Source organism: Macaca nemestrina, chromosome 15, assembly GCF_043159975.1.
Source record: "Macaca nemestrina isolate mMacNem1 chromosome 15, mMacNem.hap1, whole genome shotgun sequence".
NCBI classification, from domain to species: Eukaryota; Metazoa; Chordata; class Mammalia; order Primates; family Cercopithecidae; genus Macaca; species Macaca nemestrina.
In genome coordinates, this window is record NC_092139.1 from 112639000 (window position 1) to 112660833 (window position 21834).

Consider the following 21834-nt stretch of genomic DNA (forward strand, 5'->3'; position numbering starts at 1 on the left):
ATCCCTCCAGGAGGCATATTTTGCCTGGCACTTTCTAAGACCTAACAACACCAAGCACTCCCTCCTCCAGCCCTCCAGCACATTCTATATTATCTCAGGCCCAGCTTTCGCCTGACCTGGCCCCGTCTAAGCTAAGGCCGGCTCAGACACTCTCCTTCCTTTTGCACTTCAAGATGGACTTCTGATCTTCAGGGAGTACATGCCACTGACTTTTTCTGCAGCCTGTGGCTCCTTGGCCCTCCCTAGAGTCTCCTACACCACTCCTGGCCACTGCTCACTGCACCATCAGCTTGCTGCCCAGCCCTGACCTCTGCTGCTTCTGACAACACTAACGCTTCCTGCCCAGTCTGCTGATGCTCCGCTCATGTCTGAAATCTGCAAAACGAAGAAAAAAAATCTTGTTGCTCTTAGTTTATATGGGATGCAGGGAGAGTCTCAGTTCTAAGTAGCTGCTCTGTTCCTACTGGAAGCTCAGCCAAGTCTTTTTGCCCTGTGGGATCGACTGGCTTCATTCTGATAGACATGTGTTCAAAACTGTGTTCTGTGGATTTGTCAAATGTCTTGCCTTACAGTTCTGCTATTAGGCTGGTGCAAAGTAACTGCGTAATACATTTGCACCAAATACATATCCCAAACGATGCTGCTATGGTGCACGTAAGTTTGTGACTGTTAAATTATCTTGATGGATGATCCCACCTTTAGTATTCACAGTAATGTCTTTTTCATTCCTTTCAACCTTTCTGGTGTTTTTTTTATTTAGGTATGCCTCTGACAAGCAGCATACAACTGGATTGGGTTGTTTTTAAGCCTGTTCTCATTCCTCTAAAAGTAGGAAGATTTCATTTGCATGTATTATGGTTACTGAGTTATTTGGACTTATTTCCTCCACTTTATTTGTATTTTCAGTGTATCCTTTTTATTTTTTCATTTCCTACTTCTTGGGAGAAAAAAAAAGGTCCACATTCACTTTTTTTCCTCTGCTGATTTAGAAATTATAGGTGGCATTACATTTTTTTCACTGATTAGCCTAAATGTTTTCAGCATATGTTTCTAACTATACACTTTTCTTTTCTTTTCTTTTTTTTTTTTTTTTTTTTTTGAGACGGAGTCTCGCTCTGTCTCCCGGGCTGGAGTTGCAGTGGCCGGATCTCAGCTCACTGCAAGCTCCGCCTCCCGGGTTCACGCCATTCTCCTGCCTCAGCCTCCCGAGTAGCTGGAACTACAGGCGCCGCCACCTCGCCCGGCTACATTTTGTATTTTTTAGTAGAGACGGGGTTTCACCATGTTCACCAGGATGGTCTCGATCTCCTGACCTCGTGATCCACCCGTCTCGGCCTCCCAAAGTGCTGGGATTACAGGCTTGAGCCACCGCGCCCGGCCTACACTTTTCTAATGAAGGCTAGAGTTAATATTTCTATTCTTCTTCCCCAAATTACACTGCTCTTGGCATGTTCTAACTCCCTCTAAAACATCACCTCCAACCCATTTTTGTTGCCTATAATTTTCCTTTTATCTGCTTTGTAAAACAAAACTGGATTTTTTTTTTTCAGTCTACACTTAAATACATCTACCTGTAATTTAACAGTCTATACACTCAGTTGTTTTACACCCACTGGCTGTCTCTGGCTTCATCTATCTTCTGGCTAAGGCACAGTTCTTTTAAGGATGGTCTGTGGGTGATAAAACCCTTAGTCTTCCTATGTGCAAAATGTCTTTTGCCCTTGCTCTTGAAAAACAGCTTAACTGGGTATAACATACTGAGTTGGCAGCAACTTTCCCTCGGCAGTCTGCAGATATTTATTGCTCCGTGGTCGTCTGGCTGAGGCTGCTGGAGGCCCCAGCACATCTGTCATTCCGCTGTTTTTGCCCTCCTCGTTTTTTATGATTTTTCTCTTTGACATGAATTTCTAGCCTCCTAGATTTGGTTTTATTAATCACACCTGAGAGATGGAGTCTACTTTTGATCTAAAAACTCAAACTGATGCTCTTCAATCCTGGGACATTCTTCAGCTTTGCTTCTCCACCTGCCCCATCGCCCCACACCCACTCCCTCCTGCTGAAAGCCCCAGGAGGTGAAAGCAAGGTTTCCCCACTTGCTTTCTGTCCCTGCCTGCTCCTGCATAGTTTTTCTTTCACATATTTGCATCTCTGTGCCCCATGCATGGTGTCCTGTTCAAAAGCACTAATTATCTCTGTTCCTGCCGTCTAGTAAGCTTTTTAAATGTCATCTCATTGACATGCTTTTTATGGTAAGGGACACCAGAGGCAGAAGGGGGAAAAGTATATGAAATTCAAAAAATAGTTTTTAGTTTTATATATCCTTTGTTTAATTAGGTTCTTCTTAAGAACTTCGATCAGATTTTCGAATTTGTATGTTCATCTAATCTTGCTTTATTTCCTTGATTTTTCTGCTTCATTATTCCTTATTTATTTCTAGATATTACTCCTTTCTTTGTGCATCCTAAACACACTTATTTAAAAGCTGTTGCTAGAGTGTTTAGCACAGTTCACTTCATCTGGAATAAATTCATGTTCCAAATGTTGATTTCACTGATCGCCGCCCTTGGCGTGAGATCTCGTATATGTGAGAATTCTGTCAAGACTCATCTGGGCACAATTTCTTTCTTTTTCTCTCCCTTACACCCACCTTTCCCTTTCAGCGAGTTTGCGGTTGCCTCAGTGCTGGCCAGCTCCCCAGGTCCAGTTGTGGCCCAGACCAGCAAAGGAGCCTGGTCCACTCATCTCTTACCCAAGGGATTATTGGAACTCACTGCCCTGTGTGAGCTGCCCACTCTCAGGGTCACCCTTGCTCAATTTCGAACCTGGAGCCCGACAGCCAAGGGTGTGGGTCCCTGGCTGACATGTTTTAGGGACACAACAACGTTCGGCTCCATCATTATCCTCTCTCTCTCCACTGTATCTGGGGTTGCTGTGGGTTTGAAACAGAGGTGTCCATTCACGTGAGAACCCAGGGTCTTCCTGACAGACTGGGTGCTTGGATGGATTTCAAGAGAGGGAGTGACTTAGTTATTTCTGAATATTGGAAAGATCATTTGCTGGGTGAATAGACAGGGAGGAAGCCATCCAGGGGCAGGGAGACTGGCTGGGATCCACTGCAGTAGCCCTGGGCAGGTATGAGACAGGAAGGAGGGCTGGGCACAGGGCCAAAGCATGTGTGTGAACAGGGCTTGCCTAGAGAGCTGCAGGGCTGAGACCTTGCTCCGACTGCTCTTTGCAGGGCCTGTGCTGATCTGAGGGCAGCCAGACTCATTCAGACGCTGGCTGAGGCCAGGATAATAGGTGGTCAGAGAGAGGGCTGCAGCTCTGTCCTAAGGAAGGCTGTAGGCCTTGGGACAGCAGTGAGCAGAGCGCGCCCCGGGTCGGGAGCCAGAAGCCCAGGTTCTGTCTGAACTTAGCATGCAGCCCCGTGATCGTACATGTGGTTTGCCTCTGAGCCTCAGCTTCCTCATCTGTAAAATGAACCTTGTAATTCCTGCCCCGTCTACTGTGCAGCTGCCGTGAGGACAGGGGGAGAAGGAAGGGGAAGCAGAGCCAGCCGCGAGGCTCAGTGGTGATCAGCGTGGGGTGATGGCCGCCACCCTGCCCTGGACACAGCCACCTCACATCCCTGAGCTTCCGCTGTCCGTCACCTTGACACCTGTGGGTGCACGCATGTCACAGGTTATAGAGCATCACAGATGTGAGGAGCCCGCTAGGAAGCACGTCCATGCCGCAATCTCACCCTTGCTGTGAGAAACCCCAGGGCAGCCTGGCAGCTGGGAAACTTCAGTCTGACGGTGGCCGTACCCACCCCCAGCCTCCACCTCTACTCCAAGTTGCTTCCTGGGTCCCCACTCTCTGTGTATTGCTGTAGGTGTCATTTTCTGTTATGGCTGAAATCAGGAGGCATCTGAGGGATGGCAGAAAGGCTGGAGATGTGAGGTCGCGGCCCGGCTGGCTCAAGCTGAGTTGCAGCTACGACCTTGGGCAAGTCGCTCTGAGCCTGTGGTTTGCCAATCCTAAAGGGGACACAATCCCACCTCTGTGTGCTTGTGTGGGGTGAACAGCCCAGCCGTGTTCAGCGTTCTGCATGTGCTTGGTGCGGAGTGGGGCGTGGGATGTGCATGGCCTGGGAGCCCTGGGCTTAGGATCACGAGAGACTTTGGCTTCCCTGGCTGTGACCTGGAAGAGCTTCCCTGGCTGTGACCTGGAAGAGCAGATGAGCAAGTGTCCTCAGGAATGAGCAGGGCAGTCTCAGTCACACACAAAAGGACAGGCCTTTCAAGGAGGTTTTGGCCTTGGTCACAGGAAGGGCGGAACACAGCTAAAAGACAAGCGCTCATTACTGATATCCATCCTGATTCCGGGAAAAGGCTTTGTGGAGCATTTGTACAACATGCTGAAACAGACAGTAAACAAGGAAGAAAGAAGAAAGGACAGTAAACCTAGGAAAGTAAGGTGAAGTCATGTCATAGGCCCTAACAATTATTAGAGGTGGGATATAGACTGGCCTGTGAGCTCCCTAGCAGCCAGAGCAAAGAGGGATGTAGGGCCAGGAACACAATCCCATGATCCACTGACCTGCTGGAATCTCTGGAAAGAGTAGGGGCGCTGGGTGAGGCCAGCCTGTGGCCCCCTGGGAAGGCTGGTAATGTGGCCTTTTTCACAACCATAATCTTTATATGGAGGAAAAGCTGTGAGCTACAAGTGGGAAAATCAGGGAAGGATGAGAATCCAAAGTACCGTACAGCCTCTTCACGACTGAGCAGTTCGGGTCCTGAGGAGTCGGTTCTGACCCCACACCTGACCTTCACTCAGCCTGACCAAAGGCATAGGCGGCATCTCCAGTGGCAAGGCTTCACAGCACAGACAGCAGGCTCTAAGGCCAGATGCCTGGGGGTGGCTCCCACTTCTGAGGAGGATCAGTGCTTCTTGGCCTCCACGTCCCCATCTGTACCATGGACTAACAACAGTCCCTTCCTGTGAGGCCTGAAACTGACGCATGCTGAGCACGGACAGGCGGCAGCTTGCGCTCTCCTAGGTGGTCCTATCTCATTCTGCCGCTCCCTGCATGGACCTTGTGGAGTCCGAGAGCTACTGAAATATTCCTCCCCAGGGTGCACAGGTCACTCTGGGACACTGCTGGACTGGACGTCCCCTTCTGCTGCAGCGTGGCTCCGAGCAACCCCCAGGCTGGCCGTCCCGCGTGTGCCCTGCTGAGGGCGAGTGCCACTTTCTGGAGAGATGTGGTGACAGTGGAGTTGCACAAACACCACTCATGTCTCTTCACAAAAATCCACACCCCTACTGGCTGACCCTGGCTCATCCCGTGACGTTTCTAGGGGCAGGTGCTGCTGTCCGGCTTCCAGGCTCTAACTCAGACACTTCATTGACAGGTTCAAGGTCCAGCAGTCTGTGCAGCACAGCTCTTCTTGGTATGTATGTATGTATATGAGATGGAGTCTCGCTCTGTTGCCCAGGCTGGAGGGCAGTGGCGCCATATTCGCTCACCGCAACCTCCGCCTCCCGGGTTCAAGTGATTCTCCTGCCTCAGCCTCCCAAGTAGCCAGGATTACAGGTATGTGGCACCACGTCTGGCTAATTTTTTGTATTTCTGTAGAGACAGGGTTTCACCATTTGACCAGGCTGGTCTTGAACTCCTGACCTCAAGTGATCTGCCCACCTCGGCCTCCCAAAGTGCCGGGATTACAGGTGTGAGCCACCGCGCCCGGCCTTGGTCCTCTTTTAAAATAAATTTTTTTTTTTTTTTTTGAGACGGAGTCTCGCTCTGTCGCCCAGGCTGGAGTGCAGTGGCGCGATCTCGGCTCACTGCAAGCTCCGCCTCCCGGGTTCACGCCATTCTCCTGCCTCAGCCTCCCGAGTAGCTGGGACTACAGGCGCCCACAACTGCGCCCGGCTAATTTTTTGTATTTTAGTAGAGACGGGGTTTCACCGTGGTCTCGATCTCCTGACCTTGTGATCCGCCCGCCTCGGCCTCCCAAAGTGCTGGGATTACAGGCGTGAGCCACCGCGCCCGGCTAAAATAAATTTTAATAAGGATTTTTTATCTCAGGACATGCCGTAACTGCAAGTTCTATCTATTTAAGTCATCGCATATGTTTACGCTAATTATGTAATTGGATGTAATTATACTAATTGTATAAATGCACAGTAAGATATATTAAATACTTTGCAACAACAAAGAGAACCCACCCAGAATACTTTCCCCAATATTAAGGGTGCAGCTGAACCCCAAGGGAGGACAGGAGGGTCATCATGGGAGCTGTGGGCTGCGAGCTGGGCCAGGGCCTCACCGTGCACATGCAGGGGCAGACGCTGCCACAGAAGGGAACGGACTTTCTTGAGACGATTAGGCCCAGGGCCACCTAGGAGACTTGCTTCGCGCTGTAGCCTCACTTAGCAGCTACTTGACTTCATTGGCTTTTCAGACATGTCAAAGGACAATAATCAAGTCATTCTTCTGCTCAAAGATATTCCATGGCTCCCCATTACCTAAGAACAAAGCTCCACTTTGGCAGCCTGCATTCAGGCCCTCCAGGACCAGGTTCCAATGTCTGTCTTCACCCCCTACTGCAGTCCGAAAGCCCAGCTGACTAGTCTGGGTGTGTGGAGTCCCTTCCCACTCCTGTGCTACTGCCTATGCAGTACCCTCCGGCTGGTGAGCTATTCCTCTGCCTCCTGTTCTCTGCTGGATCCTGGCAACGCTTCTACCCCTGCAGACCATGGACCTTCTCTCCAAAGCCTTCCTCAGTCCTTCCAGGAGGAAACAGCTCTCTCCCTCTGCCCTCATCTCCTGTAGCACTTCATTTAGAATTCTCTCATGACACATGTGTTTTTGAACCCATTAGAGTCCTTGGTAGCCATCTGTCTTTACCCATGGAAGCGAGTTTCCCAAGGGCAAGGACCACCGCTGCCAGCATCCTGACGTCCCTAGCCTTTGGCACGGAGCCTGGCAGGGAGCAAACTCGAAGGCGTGTTGAACAACTAAAGGAAAAAGTAAAGGGATGCACAGCGGGTTTCCTTTGGTAACGACAGTACACTGATGGGAAGGATCGTTGGGAGCTGCAGGGGTGCAGGGGATCTGGGGCAGGGTGCTGCAGGTGGGGATAGGGTGGACAGAAACCACTCCTGGGGGCCAACATGTCTCATCTCAATCTTGTGGAATGAAGGGCACAGCAGGGAGGGAAAAGGGAACTGAGTCTGAGCTTGGTGGCTTACACTTGTAATCCCAGTACTTTAGGAGGCTGAGGCAGGAGGATCACTTGAGGCTTGAGGCCAGGAGCTGAAGACCAGCCTGGGCAACATGGAGAGACCCTGTGATATGGTTCGGCTGTGTCCCCATCCAAATCTCATCTTGAATTCTCATGTATGTGGGAGGGACCTTGTGAGAGGTAATTAAATCATGGGGAGAGGTAATTAAATCATGGGGCAGGTCTTTCCCGTGCTGTTCTCGTGATAGTGAATAAGTATCCCGAGATCTGATGGGTCTAAAAATGGGAGTCTCCCTGCACAAGCTCTCTCTTTGCTTGCCATGTAAGATGTGACTTGCTCCTTCTTTCCTTCTGCCATGATTGTGAGGCTTCCCCAGTCATGGGGAACTGTGAGTTCTCCATTAAACCTCTTTCCTTTGTGAACTGTCCAGTCTCAGGTATGTCTTTATCAGCAGCATGAAAACGGACTAATATAGTAAACTGGTACCAGTAGAATGGGATGTCGCTGAAAAGACACCCCAAAACGTGCAAGTGACTTTGGAACTGGGTAATAGGCAGAGGTTGAAACAGTTTGGAGGGCTCAGAAGACAGAAAAATGTGGAAAAGTTCAGAACTTCCTAGAGATTTGTTAAATGGCTTTGAGAAAAATGCTGATAGTGAGATGAACAATAAGGTCAGGCTGAGATGGTCTCAGATGGTCTCAGTTCCTCAGATAAAGACGAGGAACTTGTTGGGAACTGGGGCAAAGGTGACTCTTGTTACGTTTTAGCAAACAGACTGGCGGCATTTTGCCTCTGCCCTAGAGACCTATGGAACTTTGAACTTGAGAGAGATGATTTAGGGTATCTGGCAGAAAAAACTTCTAAGCAGCAAAGCACTCAAGAGGTGACTTGGGTGCTGTTAAAGGTATTCAGTTTTAAAAGGGGAAACAGAGCATAAAAGTTCAGAAAATGTGCAGCCTGACAATGCGATAGAAAAGAAAATCCCATTTTCTGAGGAGAAACTCAAGCTGACTGCAGAAATCTGCATAAGTAATGAGAAGCCGAATGTTAATCACCAAGATGGTGGGGAAAATGTCTCCAGGGCATGTCAGAGACCTTTGCAGCAGCCCCTCCCATCACAGACCTAGAAGTTTAGGAGGAAAAAACGGTTTCTTAGGCTGGGCCCAGGGTCCCTCTGCTGTGTGCAGTCTAGGGACTTGGTGCCCTTCGTCCCAGCTGCTCCTGCCATGACTAAAAGGGGCCAAGGTACCCCTCAGCCTGTTGCTTCAGAGGGTGGAAGCCCAAGCCTCGGCAGCTTTCACATGGTGTTGAGCCTGCGGGTGCACAGAAGTCAAGAATTGAGGTTTAGGAACCTCGGCCTAGATTTCACAGGATGTATGGAAATGCTTGGATGTCCAGGTAGAATTTTGCTGCAGGGGCAGAGCCCTCATAGAGAATCTCTGGTAGGGCAGTGCAGAAGGGAAATGTGGAGTTGGAGCCCCTACACAGAGTCTCTACCGGGGCACTGGCTAGTGGAGCTGTGAGAAGAGTGCCACTGTCCTCTGGACACCAGAATGGTAGATCCACCGACAGCTTGTACTATGCACCTGGAAAAGCTGCAGACACTCAAAGCTAGCCAGTGAAAGCAGCCAGGAGGGAGGCTGTACCTTGCAAAGCCACAGCAGCAGAGCTGTTCAAGGCTGTGGGAGCCCACCTCTTGAATCAGCATGACCTGGATGTGAGACATGGAGTCAAAAGAGATAATTTTGGAGCTTTAAGGTTGAACTGGCCCACAGGATTTCGGACTCTCATGGGGCCTGTAGCCCCTTTGTTTTCACCAATTTCTCCCATTTGGAATGGCTGTATTTACCCAGTGTCTGTACCCTCATTGTATCTAGGAAGTAACTAACTTGCTTTTGATTTTACAGGCTCATAGGTAGAAGGGACTTGTCTTGTCTTAGATGAGACTTTGGATTATGGACTTTTGAGGTTAATGTTGAAATGAGTTAAGACTTTGAGGGACTGTTGGGAAGGCATGATTGGTTTTGAAATACAAAGACATGAGATGTGGGAGGAGCCAGGGGCAAAATGATATGGGGGTTTGGCTGTGTCCCCACCCAAATCTCATCTGGAATTCTCACATGTTGTAGGCGGGACCTGGTGGGAAGTAACTGAATCATGGGGCAGGTCCTTCCCATGCTGTTCTTGTGATAGTGAATAGGTCTCACAAGATCTGATGTGTTTAAAAAACGGGAGCTTCCCTACACAAGCTCTCTTTTTGCCTACTGCCATCCATGTAAGATGTGACTTGCTCCTCCTTGTTTTCTGCCATGATTGTGAGGGTTCCCCAGCCACGTGGAACTGTGAGTTCTCCATTAAACCTTTTTCCTTTGTAAGTTGCTCAGTCTTGGGTATGTCTTTATCAGCAGCATGAAAACGGACTAATACACCCTGTCTCTACAAAACATTAAAAAATTAGCCAGGGCTGGGCACAGTGGCTCAAGCCTGTAATCCCAGCACTTTGGGAGGCCGAGACAGGCGGATCACGAGGTCAGGAGATCGAGACCATCCTGGCTAACACGGTGAACCCCGTCTCTACAAAAAAAATACAAAAAACTAGCCAGGCGAGGTGGCAGGCACCTGTAGCCCAGCTACTTGGGAGGCTGAGGCAGGAGAATGGTGTGAACCCGGGAGGTGGAGCTTGCAGTGAGCTGAGATCCGGCCACTGCACTCCAGCCTGGGTGACAGAGCGAGACTCCATCTCAAAAAAAAAAAAAAAAATAGCCAGGAGTGGTGGTGCACACCTGTGGTCCTAGTTATTTGGGAGGCTGAGGTGGGAGGATCATTTGAGCCTGGGAGGCTAAGGCCGCAGTGAGTTATGATGCTGCCAATGCACTCCAGCATGAGTCAAAGAGTGAGACTCTATCTCAAAAAAAAAAAAAAAAAAAAAAAGACAGAAAGGAAGAAAAGAAAAGGAACCTGGGCGGGAAGGGTTGAATGGAAAAGACCCAGAGTGGAGGATGCGGGGCTGGTGCTGGCCTAGGATGTTGAGGACCAAGCTGCAGTACACCTGCTGCCACCACCAGTTCAGCAAGGACAGCCCTGAGTCAGCTGCTGTCCCCGTGCCACCATCAGTGCAGGGGTTGCGCGTCCACTATGTATTTGGATGGTTCAATATGAGCTTATTTATCTGGCCTCCTTCAGAGGGTGTGTGTGGGAGGTGGAGATATAGGCAATTTCTGGCAAGTTCTCCAGGTACCTTCCAGAGACATTTGCACCTCTCATGCCAGCCTGGGGCACAGCTACTTCTACAGTGCCCAGGGTCCTGCACACACCAAGAACTGGCCACGGCAGAGAAGAGGCAGGCACCACTTCGGGGCTATGTGCTGCCCAGAGGAGCCCCTTTCCCTCCTGGACTCAGGACGGAGGGGCCCACAGCCGGGGCCCCTGGGAGGGGGTGTAATGACCAAAAGTCCCCACCAGGTGCTGTCCAGGGGCTCAGCAAACATGAACTTGCAGAGTCCTCTCAGCAGCCCTGCGAGGAAGGAGGCCCTGCCATTCCCGCCGTACAGACGAGCAAACAGACACGAGCTGCTCACGGTCACACCTTTGGAAACCAGGAGTGCAGGCCCACGCAGAATGGTTCTAAAATTTGTGCTAACTACCGCCCCACACTGCCGTTCAGTCAGTGCCTCCCTGAGATAGAACAGTTGACACCTGGGCTTGCTGGGCGAGGCCCCATCCTGGTTGCCCACTGCACAGGGCAGCTGTGCCCGTGGCTTGTCGGCACCACCCCATAGTGAGGCCATCCCCGCTACACACAGCGGCCTCAGACGGCACCTGCAGGCTGAGCAGGGCCTGGGCCCTATGGAGAGGGCTGTCCTACCTCGGGGTTCTCCTGGGTCGGGGGCCGGTCTTCCTTCTTCTTTTTGGTGGCCTGAGCTCCCTGAGATGGCTCCTCTGTGGGCGGCCGCGACTCTGCCGTGCTCTCGGGCTGTGTCTGCACTTGAGGCTGAATGATGATGACCTGGAAGAAGCCATGGAGGGGTGAAGGGGACAGTGATGGGGAGGGAGGGGTGAGGGAGAGAGAGGAGAGGCAGAGGGGACAGTGATGGGGAGGGAGGGGTGAGGGGAAGAGAGGAGGGGTGGAGGAGGCTGGAGAGTGAGGATGAGGGGCACGAGGAGGAATGGAAGAGTGAAGGGGGCTGGGGAGGTAGCTGGTAGGGCACAGGGCAGGGGTTGGGGAGCACAGAGCCTGGGCCGGGCCATCCTAGGAGGGAGGATCCTCGGGAACTGAGTGGTTTGCACCCCTGTGTGTCCAGCACCTGCCCCTCCTGACACACCTTTTCCACCATGGGGAGGGTCTGCACGAGAAGCCGGCCTGGTTTAGGAACCGGGAGGGCCTGGGTTCCAGTCCTGCCCCACCGCGTCCCAGCTGTGTGGCCTCAGGGGAGTCACTGCTTCTGAGCGTCAGGTTGATCATCAGTGAAAACCGGGCACACCTCTCCCCAGGGAGGCTGTGCACACTCCGGCAGCGAGGACTTCTCATCCCATCTCAGGTGCAGATGAACCGAGGCCACGAGAGCTCAGACTTGCTCCTGGCCTGAGGCCATCTAGTCGGGAGGCAGAGGGGCTGGGAACCCCTCAGGTCGGCCTGGCTCCGTTTCACCCTCCTCACGCCACAGTGCCTGAGACACACAAGCCTGGCTTGGGGACACAGGTGGGAATAACGTTCTAGTTTTTTCACTGCCATGAGGCCCCTCATGTGGTGGATGGGGAAGGGGAAGGGGGTCTTCAGATGCTACCCTGCGCCAGCCCCCCTTAGTCAGCCTTCCTCGGGGCTCAGGGGATGCTCGGGTTTGATGAAAGGGTGTGATGCTGAAAATCAGCTTGAAATCCACCCATCCGAGCCGGGCGCGGTGGCTCACGCCTGTAATCCCAGCACTTTGGGAGGCCGAGACGGGCGGATCATGAGGTCAGGAGATCGAGACCATCCTGGCTAACACGGTGAAACCCCGTCTCTACTAAAAAATACAAAAAAAAAAAAAAAAAACTAGCCGGGCGAGGTGGCAGGCGCCTATAGTCCCAGCTACTCGGGAGGCTGAGGCAGGAGAATGGCGTGAACCCGGGAAGCGGAGCTTGCAGTGAGCTGAGATCCGGCCACTGCACTCCAGCCTGGGTGACAGAGCGAGACTCCGTCTCAAAAAAAAAAAAAAAAAAAAGAAATCCACCCATCCGGGCCAGCCTCTCCCTGGGCCAGGATCCGCTGCATCTCTAGCTCCATCATTTTATTTTTTTAGATAGGAAATTGGGAAAGAATTGCTAGTTTTCATGGCTCCAAGAAGAGGAATTCTCCAGGATCTATCAGTCACAGTCTGGTTTAAACTAGGAATGACTTGAACTTGGGTGTTTTTTTGGTTTGTTTTCCCCTAAGCACAGGTGGTGACTGTCTGATGAATTTGAGGCTTCTGAGCACAAAGAGAAAGTATGTCCCATTTTTCTGCTGGCTTAAGGGAGGCGCTGTCTTCCTCTTCGTATCACATTTTTAAAACCCCCAAATCTCTGTATGGAAAAAAAAATGTCCCTTTTTATATTCATGGGAAGAAAAACATTAAGATCTCCAATAGGAAAAAGGACATTCTCAAGTCACCCATGAGAAGAGAATTCTGAAGTGTAAGAAAAACATTTAAGCTTAACAGTAACCAAGGGAATTCAACTTTCAACAACGAGGCATCTGTATGTGCCTAGTAAATGGACAAAGAAGTGTTTAAATGGCCAACATCAAATGCTGGTGCAGTTGCAGTGAAACAGACACGCTCCTTCCGACATCTGCTAAGCACCTTGTCTGGATCAGGTGCCCTCCTGGGATACACCTGCCATCCCGCCATGGCCCATGACAACTCTCCAGACTGCAAATTCTCTGAGGGGCCCTCAGTGGGCGGGAGAGCCTGGAAGCACGGGACTCCCGGGAATGCACTGGGTGCAACAGCACCAGGTCACGTGAGGGTCGGCCGTCATCCAAGCCGGGGAAGCAGAGGGCACCCCAGCCAGAAGCAAGAGAGGGGCGGCCTGGAAGACCCCAAATGGGAAACAGAGAGAGAGGCCACAGACAGGGGACGGCAGGGATGAGGCAGCCCCGAAGGCCTCAAACAGCACAACCACCAGAAGCTCAGCGGGGAGCAGCGGGAGGACCTTAGTTTTAGTTTTAAAACTTGGCAAAAATTATGGGAGATTGTACACTTGGGCAGTGGGGTAAAAACAGCCCTTGATCGTCCAACTCCACCAGCAGAGATGGAGAATCGATATCTCTTCCAGTCACTCATTCAGCCACACGTCACTAATTGGTTAATCATTTGAATGAATTCATTCATTGACCAATCACGCCTTTTCCACTGGTATTAATTCATTCAGCCACATTGTCTCTGGATCGCATATTCATTCATTTGTTCAGGCACTGATTCACTCCCTTAACCATGTGTTCATACTCCATTCATTCATTCACTCCTCTGTTTCTGCCCCATTCATTTGGCCACTTGATCATTCTGCCTTCCGGTCATTCATTCTGCCTGGACTTGTTCATTTGGCCCTTCCCATAAGACTTCCCTCCTGCATGCGGCCGCACACCCTTTCCGGCGCCTGCTGGTGGGCACTTACCTTGTTGTCAGCACTGATGAGGAGGGGCTGGACTTTGATGCTGTCGCTGACCACAGACACGGCGGTGCTGGGGGCCATGGCGGCGGCATTGCTGGGGGAGGTGGAGATGATGGCGTAGGCCACCCCGGCACTGCTCAGCGGAGAGGCGAGGGCGGCGGGCTCGGCAAGGGCCTGGGGCTGGCTGCCGGGCACTGGCACATGGCTGACAGTGTTGTTGGCGGTGGGGAGGGCTGGGCTGGGGTTCTTGACGCTGACCACAGTGGCCTTCTGGAATGTTGGGGGCTGCTTGGGTGGCCGGTCCCGGCCCGGGGCAACGGGGAGGCTGTCTGGAATCAGAGTCTTTGGCCTAACCTGGGAAGAAGGGACGGGTGTGTGGTCAGACAGGCAGACACACAGGAGCACAGGGGAGGGGCCGCCCTGGCTCAGAGACTTCCTATATTCAAGGGGGTGGGGGCAGCATCGGAAAGAGCACAGAGCCCATCTCGGCCTCACAGAGGGTGAGACCTGGACCCCAACGCCTCCCACCTCCTGAGCCTGCACTGACTGGCCACGGGGCTCAGGAGGGGCTGCTCTGGACCCAAGGCTCTCCCAGCTGCACTCAGAGAAGATGGTGAGGAGCAGTGGGGAGGATGGAAGGCAGCGCCTGGACGCGAGGGGACAGTCTGTGCCGTGTGATGCCCTGCAGATCGAGTCCCAAGCGGCAAAGCCCCCTTTGGCTTTGGAAGTCTGGAAAGCGCTGCCCCTCGGCAGGGACTGGGAGGGGCTGCGAGGCCTCCTGCGCCTTGCCCAGTTCTGCTTCTCAATCTGGGTGGGGGCTGCTGCTGTGCTCCCACGAAAACCAGAGCGGAGCCCGCGTGACTGCTGCGGGACTCCAATGACAGTGAAGGTGAGCAGAGGGCAGCCGGGCAGCCACCGGGTGGTTCAGGCCAGGGCTCTGGACAGACTGTTTGGGCCCAATCCTGGCTCCTCTGGGGTCCTAGTGACACCCCTGAACTGGACCAGGTCCCTCATCTGCATGAGGTGATGACACTTACTGGGGGTTGGAAGAAAGAAAACGCACAGGAAGTGCTGGGTGTACCTGACTGGGGGCTGTCGCCAGCGTCCCCACACCCAGCTGTGTTTCTGATGGTGGAAATTCCCATCAGAGCCACCACCACTGGCCGCATGCATGGAACCAGGAGCGCCGCACGCCCCACATGAGGACACGCCCACCCTGGGAGGTCCAGGCCAGTATCGTGTCCCGAGAGACAAGGGGATGAGGAGAAGGGGCACGACCTACCTTGTCATCTGAGCCCCGCTGCATTCGCGCTGCAGGGTGGCCGTCCTGGCCTATTCCACAGATGAGCAAACTGAGGTGTGCAGTGGAGACTCACGGGTAATAAGGATGCTGCAGTCATTATCATTAGGGCCTGTCTGGCATCGGTGAAGGGCACAGAGTGCTGTGCTGCCCCGCCCATCTCCTCCCACCCTGTGTCCAGTGGTGCATGTGGAGAGAATGGTCCAGGGTGGCTCCTACACGGCCCTGTGGCCTTGGGCAGGTCACCAAGACACAGCATGCTCTTCGGTTGGACAGCATCATGTCTGTCAGCTCCTTGCCAGTGCCTGGCACAGAGCTGGCCCTTGAGTCTAGTGACCTCTGTGTCCCCTGCCATGCTGGGTCCTCAGCAAAAGGAGCCCAGCCTCCCACATCAGGGCCCTGACCATACCACAGGGAGGCGATGTGGCCAGCCTGGGTTCAGGTAAGCCTGCCACTCTGTCCTTGGCACCAGAGGTCAGGGCCTTTGTTCCCCCATGCCAGGCTTACAGCCCAACACAAACTCTAATACCAAAGGCTTTAAAGAATCCTCGTTCCTGCCAGCCCTCAGCTGGAGACAGTCACCCGATGGAAAAATGCTGTTCTCTGCCTCTGAAGAGGACTGGTGTGGGGGCGGGTGGACGCCCACATGGTGGTCAGTGAGGACCTCAGCTGTGGCAGTGGCCGTTCCGTGTTCTGTCGGCTCCTCCCTGGTCATCTGGGTTTTGCCCACCTGTTCCGGTTGACCCCGGCCGCCCACCCTACATAAGCAGACTGTGGACATGGGAGAGCTGGTGTCAATCACAGATGCCAGACACAGAAACTAAGCTCAGCTGGGAGCTCAGGATCTGGCCTGAGCCACCCCAGAGAGAACACCTTCGAGGGACCCGGAGCTTATAGCCTTTCTGCCTGTGTCTCCGGGTCTGCGTGCAGCCCCCGGCCAGGAAGCCCCCGGGTCCACCCTCCTTTCTCAGGTCTGCGGTCACCCTGCGAGGCTGGCCCCATCACAGGCTGCCTACTCTGCTCCCCGTGAGCCACCTGGAACAGCAGCAGCTGGCAGCCGGACCCGGCATGCGCTGGATACCTCCTGGCCTTAGCTGACTGTCCTGGAGGCCAGCAGGTCAACGGCAGGTGCAGGCATTTGTGGGGCAGAGACAGCAAGGAAGAAACATGGAGACAGAGGTTCAGGAGGCAGAAGGGAGAGAGGAGGAAGGGTGGGTGTGGGGCAGAGGGAAACAGCACTGGCCTTGATTTGCAGCCTCTCCCTGGAGCCTGCCTTGCTCTGAAGCCTCGCACAGCTCCCTGCTGCCCACAGGTCACTGACAGGGGAAGCCCGACTCTAAGGTCCCCAGTGGCCTCTCCACCTCCAGGACTGCCCCATCCTCCCTCCCTCAGTGCTTGGACTCTGGTCTCTCCCTACCACCTCTGCCTCTGTTTCTCACCCTGCACTCTCCTCCTGGGGGGCTCCCTCTGGGGCCTAACTCCACCTCGGCCTGCAATGTCTTCTCACCCTGAGGCCTAGCTCAAGCACTGCCTCCTCCAGGAAGCCTTCCTTGACGCCCAGGTGTACGGCAAGCCTTCTCAGGGCTCCCGCCACCCCTGTGTCTCTTTCTGGCAAGGCCCGATCACCCTGGACTCACAGTATCTTTTTCCTTGTCTGTCCTCCATCTAGACCAAGCCTGTCCAAACCACGGGCCACACGCGGCCCAGGATGGCTTGGAATGCGGCCCAACAAATGCAAACCTTCTTAAAACATTATGAGAGTTTTTTTTACATTTTTTCCCCTTTATTTCATCAGCTACTGTTAGTGTTAGTGTATTTTATGTGCGGACTAAGACAATTCTTCTTCTTCCAATGTGGCCCAGGGAAACCAAAAGATTAGAAGATTGGCCACCCCTGCTTTAGACTCTGATTCAGCTCAAGTGGGCACTTGGGGAAAGTTGCCACACAGAAGAGGAGCTCAGGGCAGCCACCTCTCACCATCCTCGAGCTGGGGGAGTCTGTCCAGCCCCAAGTCCCATGACAGGCAGGGGTCATCTTGGTCTTCATCACTGGCAGCCCCTGGCCCACTATGCTGTATACAGCAGGTGCTCAACAAAGCTGAGCTTGTGGTAATAAGGGAACTGGTGAATAATTACCTGGCGTTTGCTCTGTATCAGGCATGGTTACAAATGTTTTCTCCTAACAATACTCACAGCCACCGACGGAGGAAGCCAGCGCCGGCACCAGTCCCTCTGCAGGTGAGAAGCCTCAGCCCACGAAGGCCGAGAGGTCAGGTGACTGGGGCCAAGCATGGAGTCCAATCGGGGGAACCCTGCACTAGAAACCAGGGCACCTGGCCCAGAGTCTGAGCTGCCCCTGAAATGAATCCCCTCATCCAGAGTGTCTCAAACTTCCTGACCATAACCCATAGTCAAAAACATACATGATGTAGTCACCCAGTCTGTAATCAAGTTGCTCAAAAAACAAGGCATAGGATGCATCTTGATATTTCCATTCTATTTTAGTCTGGCCTCATTTATTCCATTTAAAAAAATTCTGGTCATGACCCACTAAATTGATTTCCCAATTCCTTGCTGAAAAAAATGTATCTGGTCCAAATGTCTCCATTGAAGAACGGATAGAAGAGGTGAGAGGGGAAGTTGCAGCTGACAGGGCATGGGTTCCGCCTGGCCCAGTGCCCACCAGAAACCTCAGCGCTGAAGGGTGAGAAACAGAGACTGCGGGGACAGACAGACGGATACCCCAGGGCCCGCCCGAGGGCTGCTTACCTGAGGTAGCACTGCCGCTCCTTGCCCGGCCAACCTCTGCAAGGAGCTGACCTGAGGACCCGTGACAGGCACTGCAGTGATCGTTCCCAAAGCCTGAAAGATAGAGGAGGTCAGCGCTGAGACGGGACGAGCAGCTGAGACCGAATCCGTCGCCCTCAGCCTGGCCAAGCAGGGGGCAGCTGCCTTGGAGACAGCAAATGCTACTCTTCCCTTAATTATGATTTTTAAAATATCACAATAGTAATCGACATTCCTTCCAGAAAGTTTGGAAACTAGAGAAAGGAAAAGAGTAGCACTGCCCAGAAATCAATTACCCTTTGTTACACGTCGGCTTCCTCTTTTCAGTGAATTTTTCATACAGCTATATATAGAATTTTGTAACCTATTTTTCTACTTTCACTTAAGGACAAGGTGTGATGTCGCTACGATCTTCATAAATCACTCCTTTAATGGCTATGGGATCTTCCATTCGGCAGACATAATGGCATTTCCTCAGCCAATCCTCTACTCTTGGAAATTTGAGTTCTAGCCCCATCTTTTTCCAGTGAATAAACAATGCTGCAGCGAACATCTTTGTGGATAAATCCATTTCCACATCACAGAGCATTTCTGTAGAAGAGTCTGAATACAGGGATGCATGGACCAAAAAGGCAGGGATATTTTTCAGGCCCTTGGTGCATATCTGCACTGGGTCCCTCAGGAGGGGGAACGGCCTGGGTGTGTGCACCAACATGTCCCCGCAAATCCCAGCCCAATGGGGGGTCTCGCCAACACACAATGGGATGGCAGCACCAGGAGCAGGGAGGACATTCAGGGTAAGGAGAAGGGAGATGGTACCCTTCCATTCCAGGCCCACACACGTATAGGAGATGTGTTTTGGGGTACCCACTTGTCTAAAGTCTCCTTTTGTGGGAACTACCACTACCCACAGCCCCGATGGAACAGTTTTTGTTTTTTTTTTTTTTTTGAGATGGAGACTCACTCTGTTGCCCAGGTTAGAAGGTAGTGGCGTGATCTTGGCTCACTGCAACCTCCTCCTCCTGGGTTCAAGTGATTCTCCTGCCTCAGCCTCTCGAGTAGTTGGAATTACAGGCACCCACCAACACGCCTGGGTAACTTTTGTATTTTTAGTAGAAATGTGGTTTCACTATGTTGGCCAGGCTGGTCTCAAACTCCTGACCTCAGGTGATCCACCCACCTCGGCCTCCCAAAGTGCTGGGATTATAGGTGTGAGCCACTGCGCTCGGTCCTGATGGAGCAGTTCTACGTGGCCACATTTGTACCCCATGAGCCTGCCCAATGGGGAAAGAGGGACCCCCTTGCTCAGATCCAGCCAAACTATCAGTGGCCAGGGATCGGTGAGGTTCTCTCTTGAACTCAGATGCGGAAATTCTTAACAGAATGTTAACAAATCAATTCTAACAACAACAAAAAGGATAAGACATCATGAACAAGCTGGGTTTATCCCAGGACTGCAAGGCTGCTTTGCCATTTGAAAGTCAGTCCGTGTAATTTGCTAAAATAACACGTGGATGAAGAAAAACCGTATGCCGGCCTCAACGGATTTTTCTAAAAGCTGTTAGGACTAATAAATGAGTTTAGCAAGATTGCAGGATGGAACAGTATATAAAAATCAGTTGTGGGCCAGGCGCGGTGGCTCACGCCTGTAATCCCAGCACTATGGGAGACGGAGGTGGGCAGGTCACCTGAGGTCGGGAGCTCAAGACCAGCCTGACCAACACGGAGAAACCCCGTCTCTACTAAAAATACAAAATTAGCCGGGCGTGATGGCGCATGCCTGTAATCCCAGCTACTCAGGAGGCTGAGGCAGGAGAATCGCTTGAATCTGGGAGGTGGAGGTTGCGGTGAGCCGAGATCACACCATTGCACTCCAGCCTGGGCAACAAGAGCAAAACTCCGTCTCAAAAAAAAAAAAAAAAAAAAAATCAGTTGTGTTTCTATATACTAGCCACCAACATTTAGAAATTCAAAAAGGTTTAAATGCCATTTGCAATAGCATCAAGAAATAAAAACAAGAAATAGGGAAGAATCTGAAAATAGCTATATAAGACCTGTATACTAGAAACTTCCACACATCGCTGAGAGAAATTTTTAAAGACTTAAGAAAGAGATATACCATAACTATGAATCAGAAGCCTCAACGTTGTTAAGATTTCAGTTCTTCCCAGATTGATCTACAGACTTGACACAACCTCAAATCAAAATCTCAGCCAGTATTTAAAAAAAAAAAAGAAATTGACAAGATGACTTTAGAAAGCATATGAAAGTATAAAGGACCTAGAATAGCCAAAACAACTATGAAACAAACAAAAATAACAACCAAAGGGAAAGACTTAACATCATCTGACTCCAAGATCTGTTATAAAGCTACAGTAATCAAGACAGTGTGGTACTGGCGTGAAGATGCATAAATAGATCAATGGAACAGAATAGAGGTCCAAAGTAGACTTACACATACAATGTCCACTGATTTTCAGCAAAGCCCAAAAAAGTAACTTATTTAGTACAAAAAAAGATAATCTTTTCAAAATGGTATTAGAACAAGGAGATACTCATATACTAAAATCAAACAGAAAAGAGCTTCAGTCCGTACCACATACCGTATTTAAACAACAAAAAAAGAACAAATGGATCAGAGATCTAGATGTAGGGACCAGAACTATAAAACCGCTACACAAAATGTAAGATAAATCTTTGGGATGTCAGGTCAGGCAAAGAATCTTAGATACAAGGGCAAAATAATAATTGATATGAGGGCAAAATAATAAATTCACTTCAACAAAATAAGAAACTCCCAGAGTTGGAAAGACAATGTTAGGAAAATGCAAAAAGTGGCCACGCCCTGGAAAACAAACACATACAGATCACCTATCTGATGAAAGCCTTTATCCATAATATACGAAAGAACTCTCAAAACTCAATAATCTGAAAACAAAAAACTCAATTAAAAATGAACAAAATATTTGAACAGATACTCCACTAAAGAAGATATACTGGGCCAGGCGGTGTCTCATACTTGTAATCCCAGCACTTTGGGAGGCTGAGGCGGGCCGATCACTCGAGGCCAGGAGTTCAAGACCAGCCTGTGCAACATAGTCTCTAAAAAAAAAAAAAAACAAATTAAAAATTAGCTGAGCATGGTAGCAAGTGCCTGCAGTCCCACCTACTTGGGAGGCTGAGGCAGGAGGATCATCTGAGGCCAGGAGGTTGAGGCTGCAGTGAGCCATGATCGCATCCCTGCACTCCAGCCTGAGTGACAAAGTGAGATCCAAGAAGAAGAAAATGAAGAAAGAAAAAGAAAGAGGAGGAGGAAGAGTAAGAGGATGAGGAAAGGAGGAAAGGAGGAAAGGAGGGAGGGAGGGAGGGAGGGAGGGGAAGGGAGGAGGGAAGGGAGGGAGGGGAAGGGAGGAGGGAAGGGAGGAAGGAGGGGAGGAAAGAGGCGAGGGAACAGGGGAGGAAGGAGGAGAAGAACAACTACTGATGGCAAATAAGCAAATAAAAAATACTAAACATAATTAGTTATTAGGGAAATGCAAATTAAAACCACAATAAGATACTGCTACAAGCCTATTCAGATGACTAAAATTAAAAAGACTGACCAAATCAAGTGTTGGTGAGGCTGTAGAGCAACTAAACTCTCAATCACTGCTGTTGGGAACATAAAATGACACACTTTGAAAGACAGTTTGACAGTTAAAAAGTTACACATATGTATGGCAATGAACAGAACATACGTATGTGTCCTCTCCCAGATCCAAATGTTGAAATCCTAACCCTCAATGTGATGGTATTTGGAGATGGGGCCTCTGGGAGGTGATCTGGTCATGAGGGTGGAGCCCTCAGTGCTCTTATAAGAAGAGACATGAGGGAGCTTGTGTCCT

General features: G+C 51.2%; 1 protein-coding gene across 3 annotated transcripts in view; it reads right to left on the bottom strand.

Annotated features, from left to right (window-relative positions):
* LOC105464296 (PHD finger protein 21B) overlaps positions 1 to 21834 on the bottom strand; it is a 134613-nt gene that overhangs the window by 22818 nt on the left and 89961 nt on the right. For all 3 annotated transcript variants that reach the window (XM_011712036.3, XM_011712037.3, XM_011712038.3), the window contains exons 3-5: positions 17933 to 18025; positions 13868 to 14218; positions 11100 to 11240 (exon numbers count right to left, since the gene is read on the bottom strand). In XM_011712036.3, coding sequence (XP_011710338.2) covers positions 11100 to 11240; positions 13868 to 14218; positions 17933 to 18025 — 585 coding nt within the window. The remainder of the gene's footprint in view (positions 1 to 11099; positions 11241 to 13867; positions 14219 to 17932; positions 18026 to 21834) is intronic.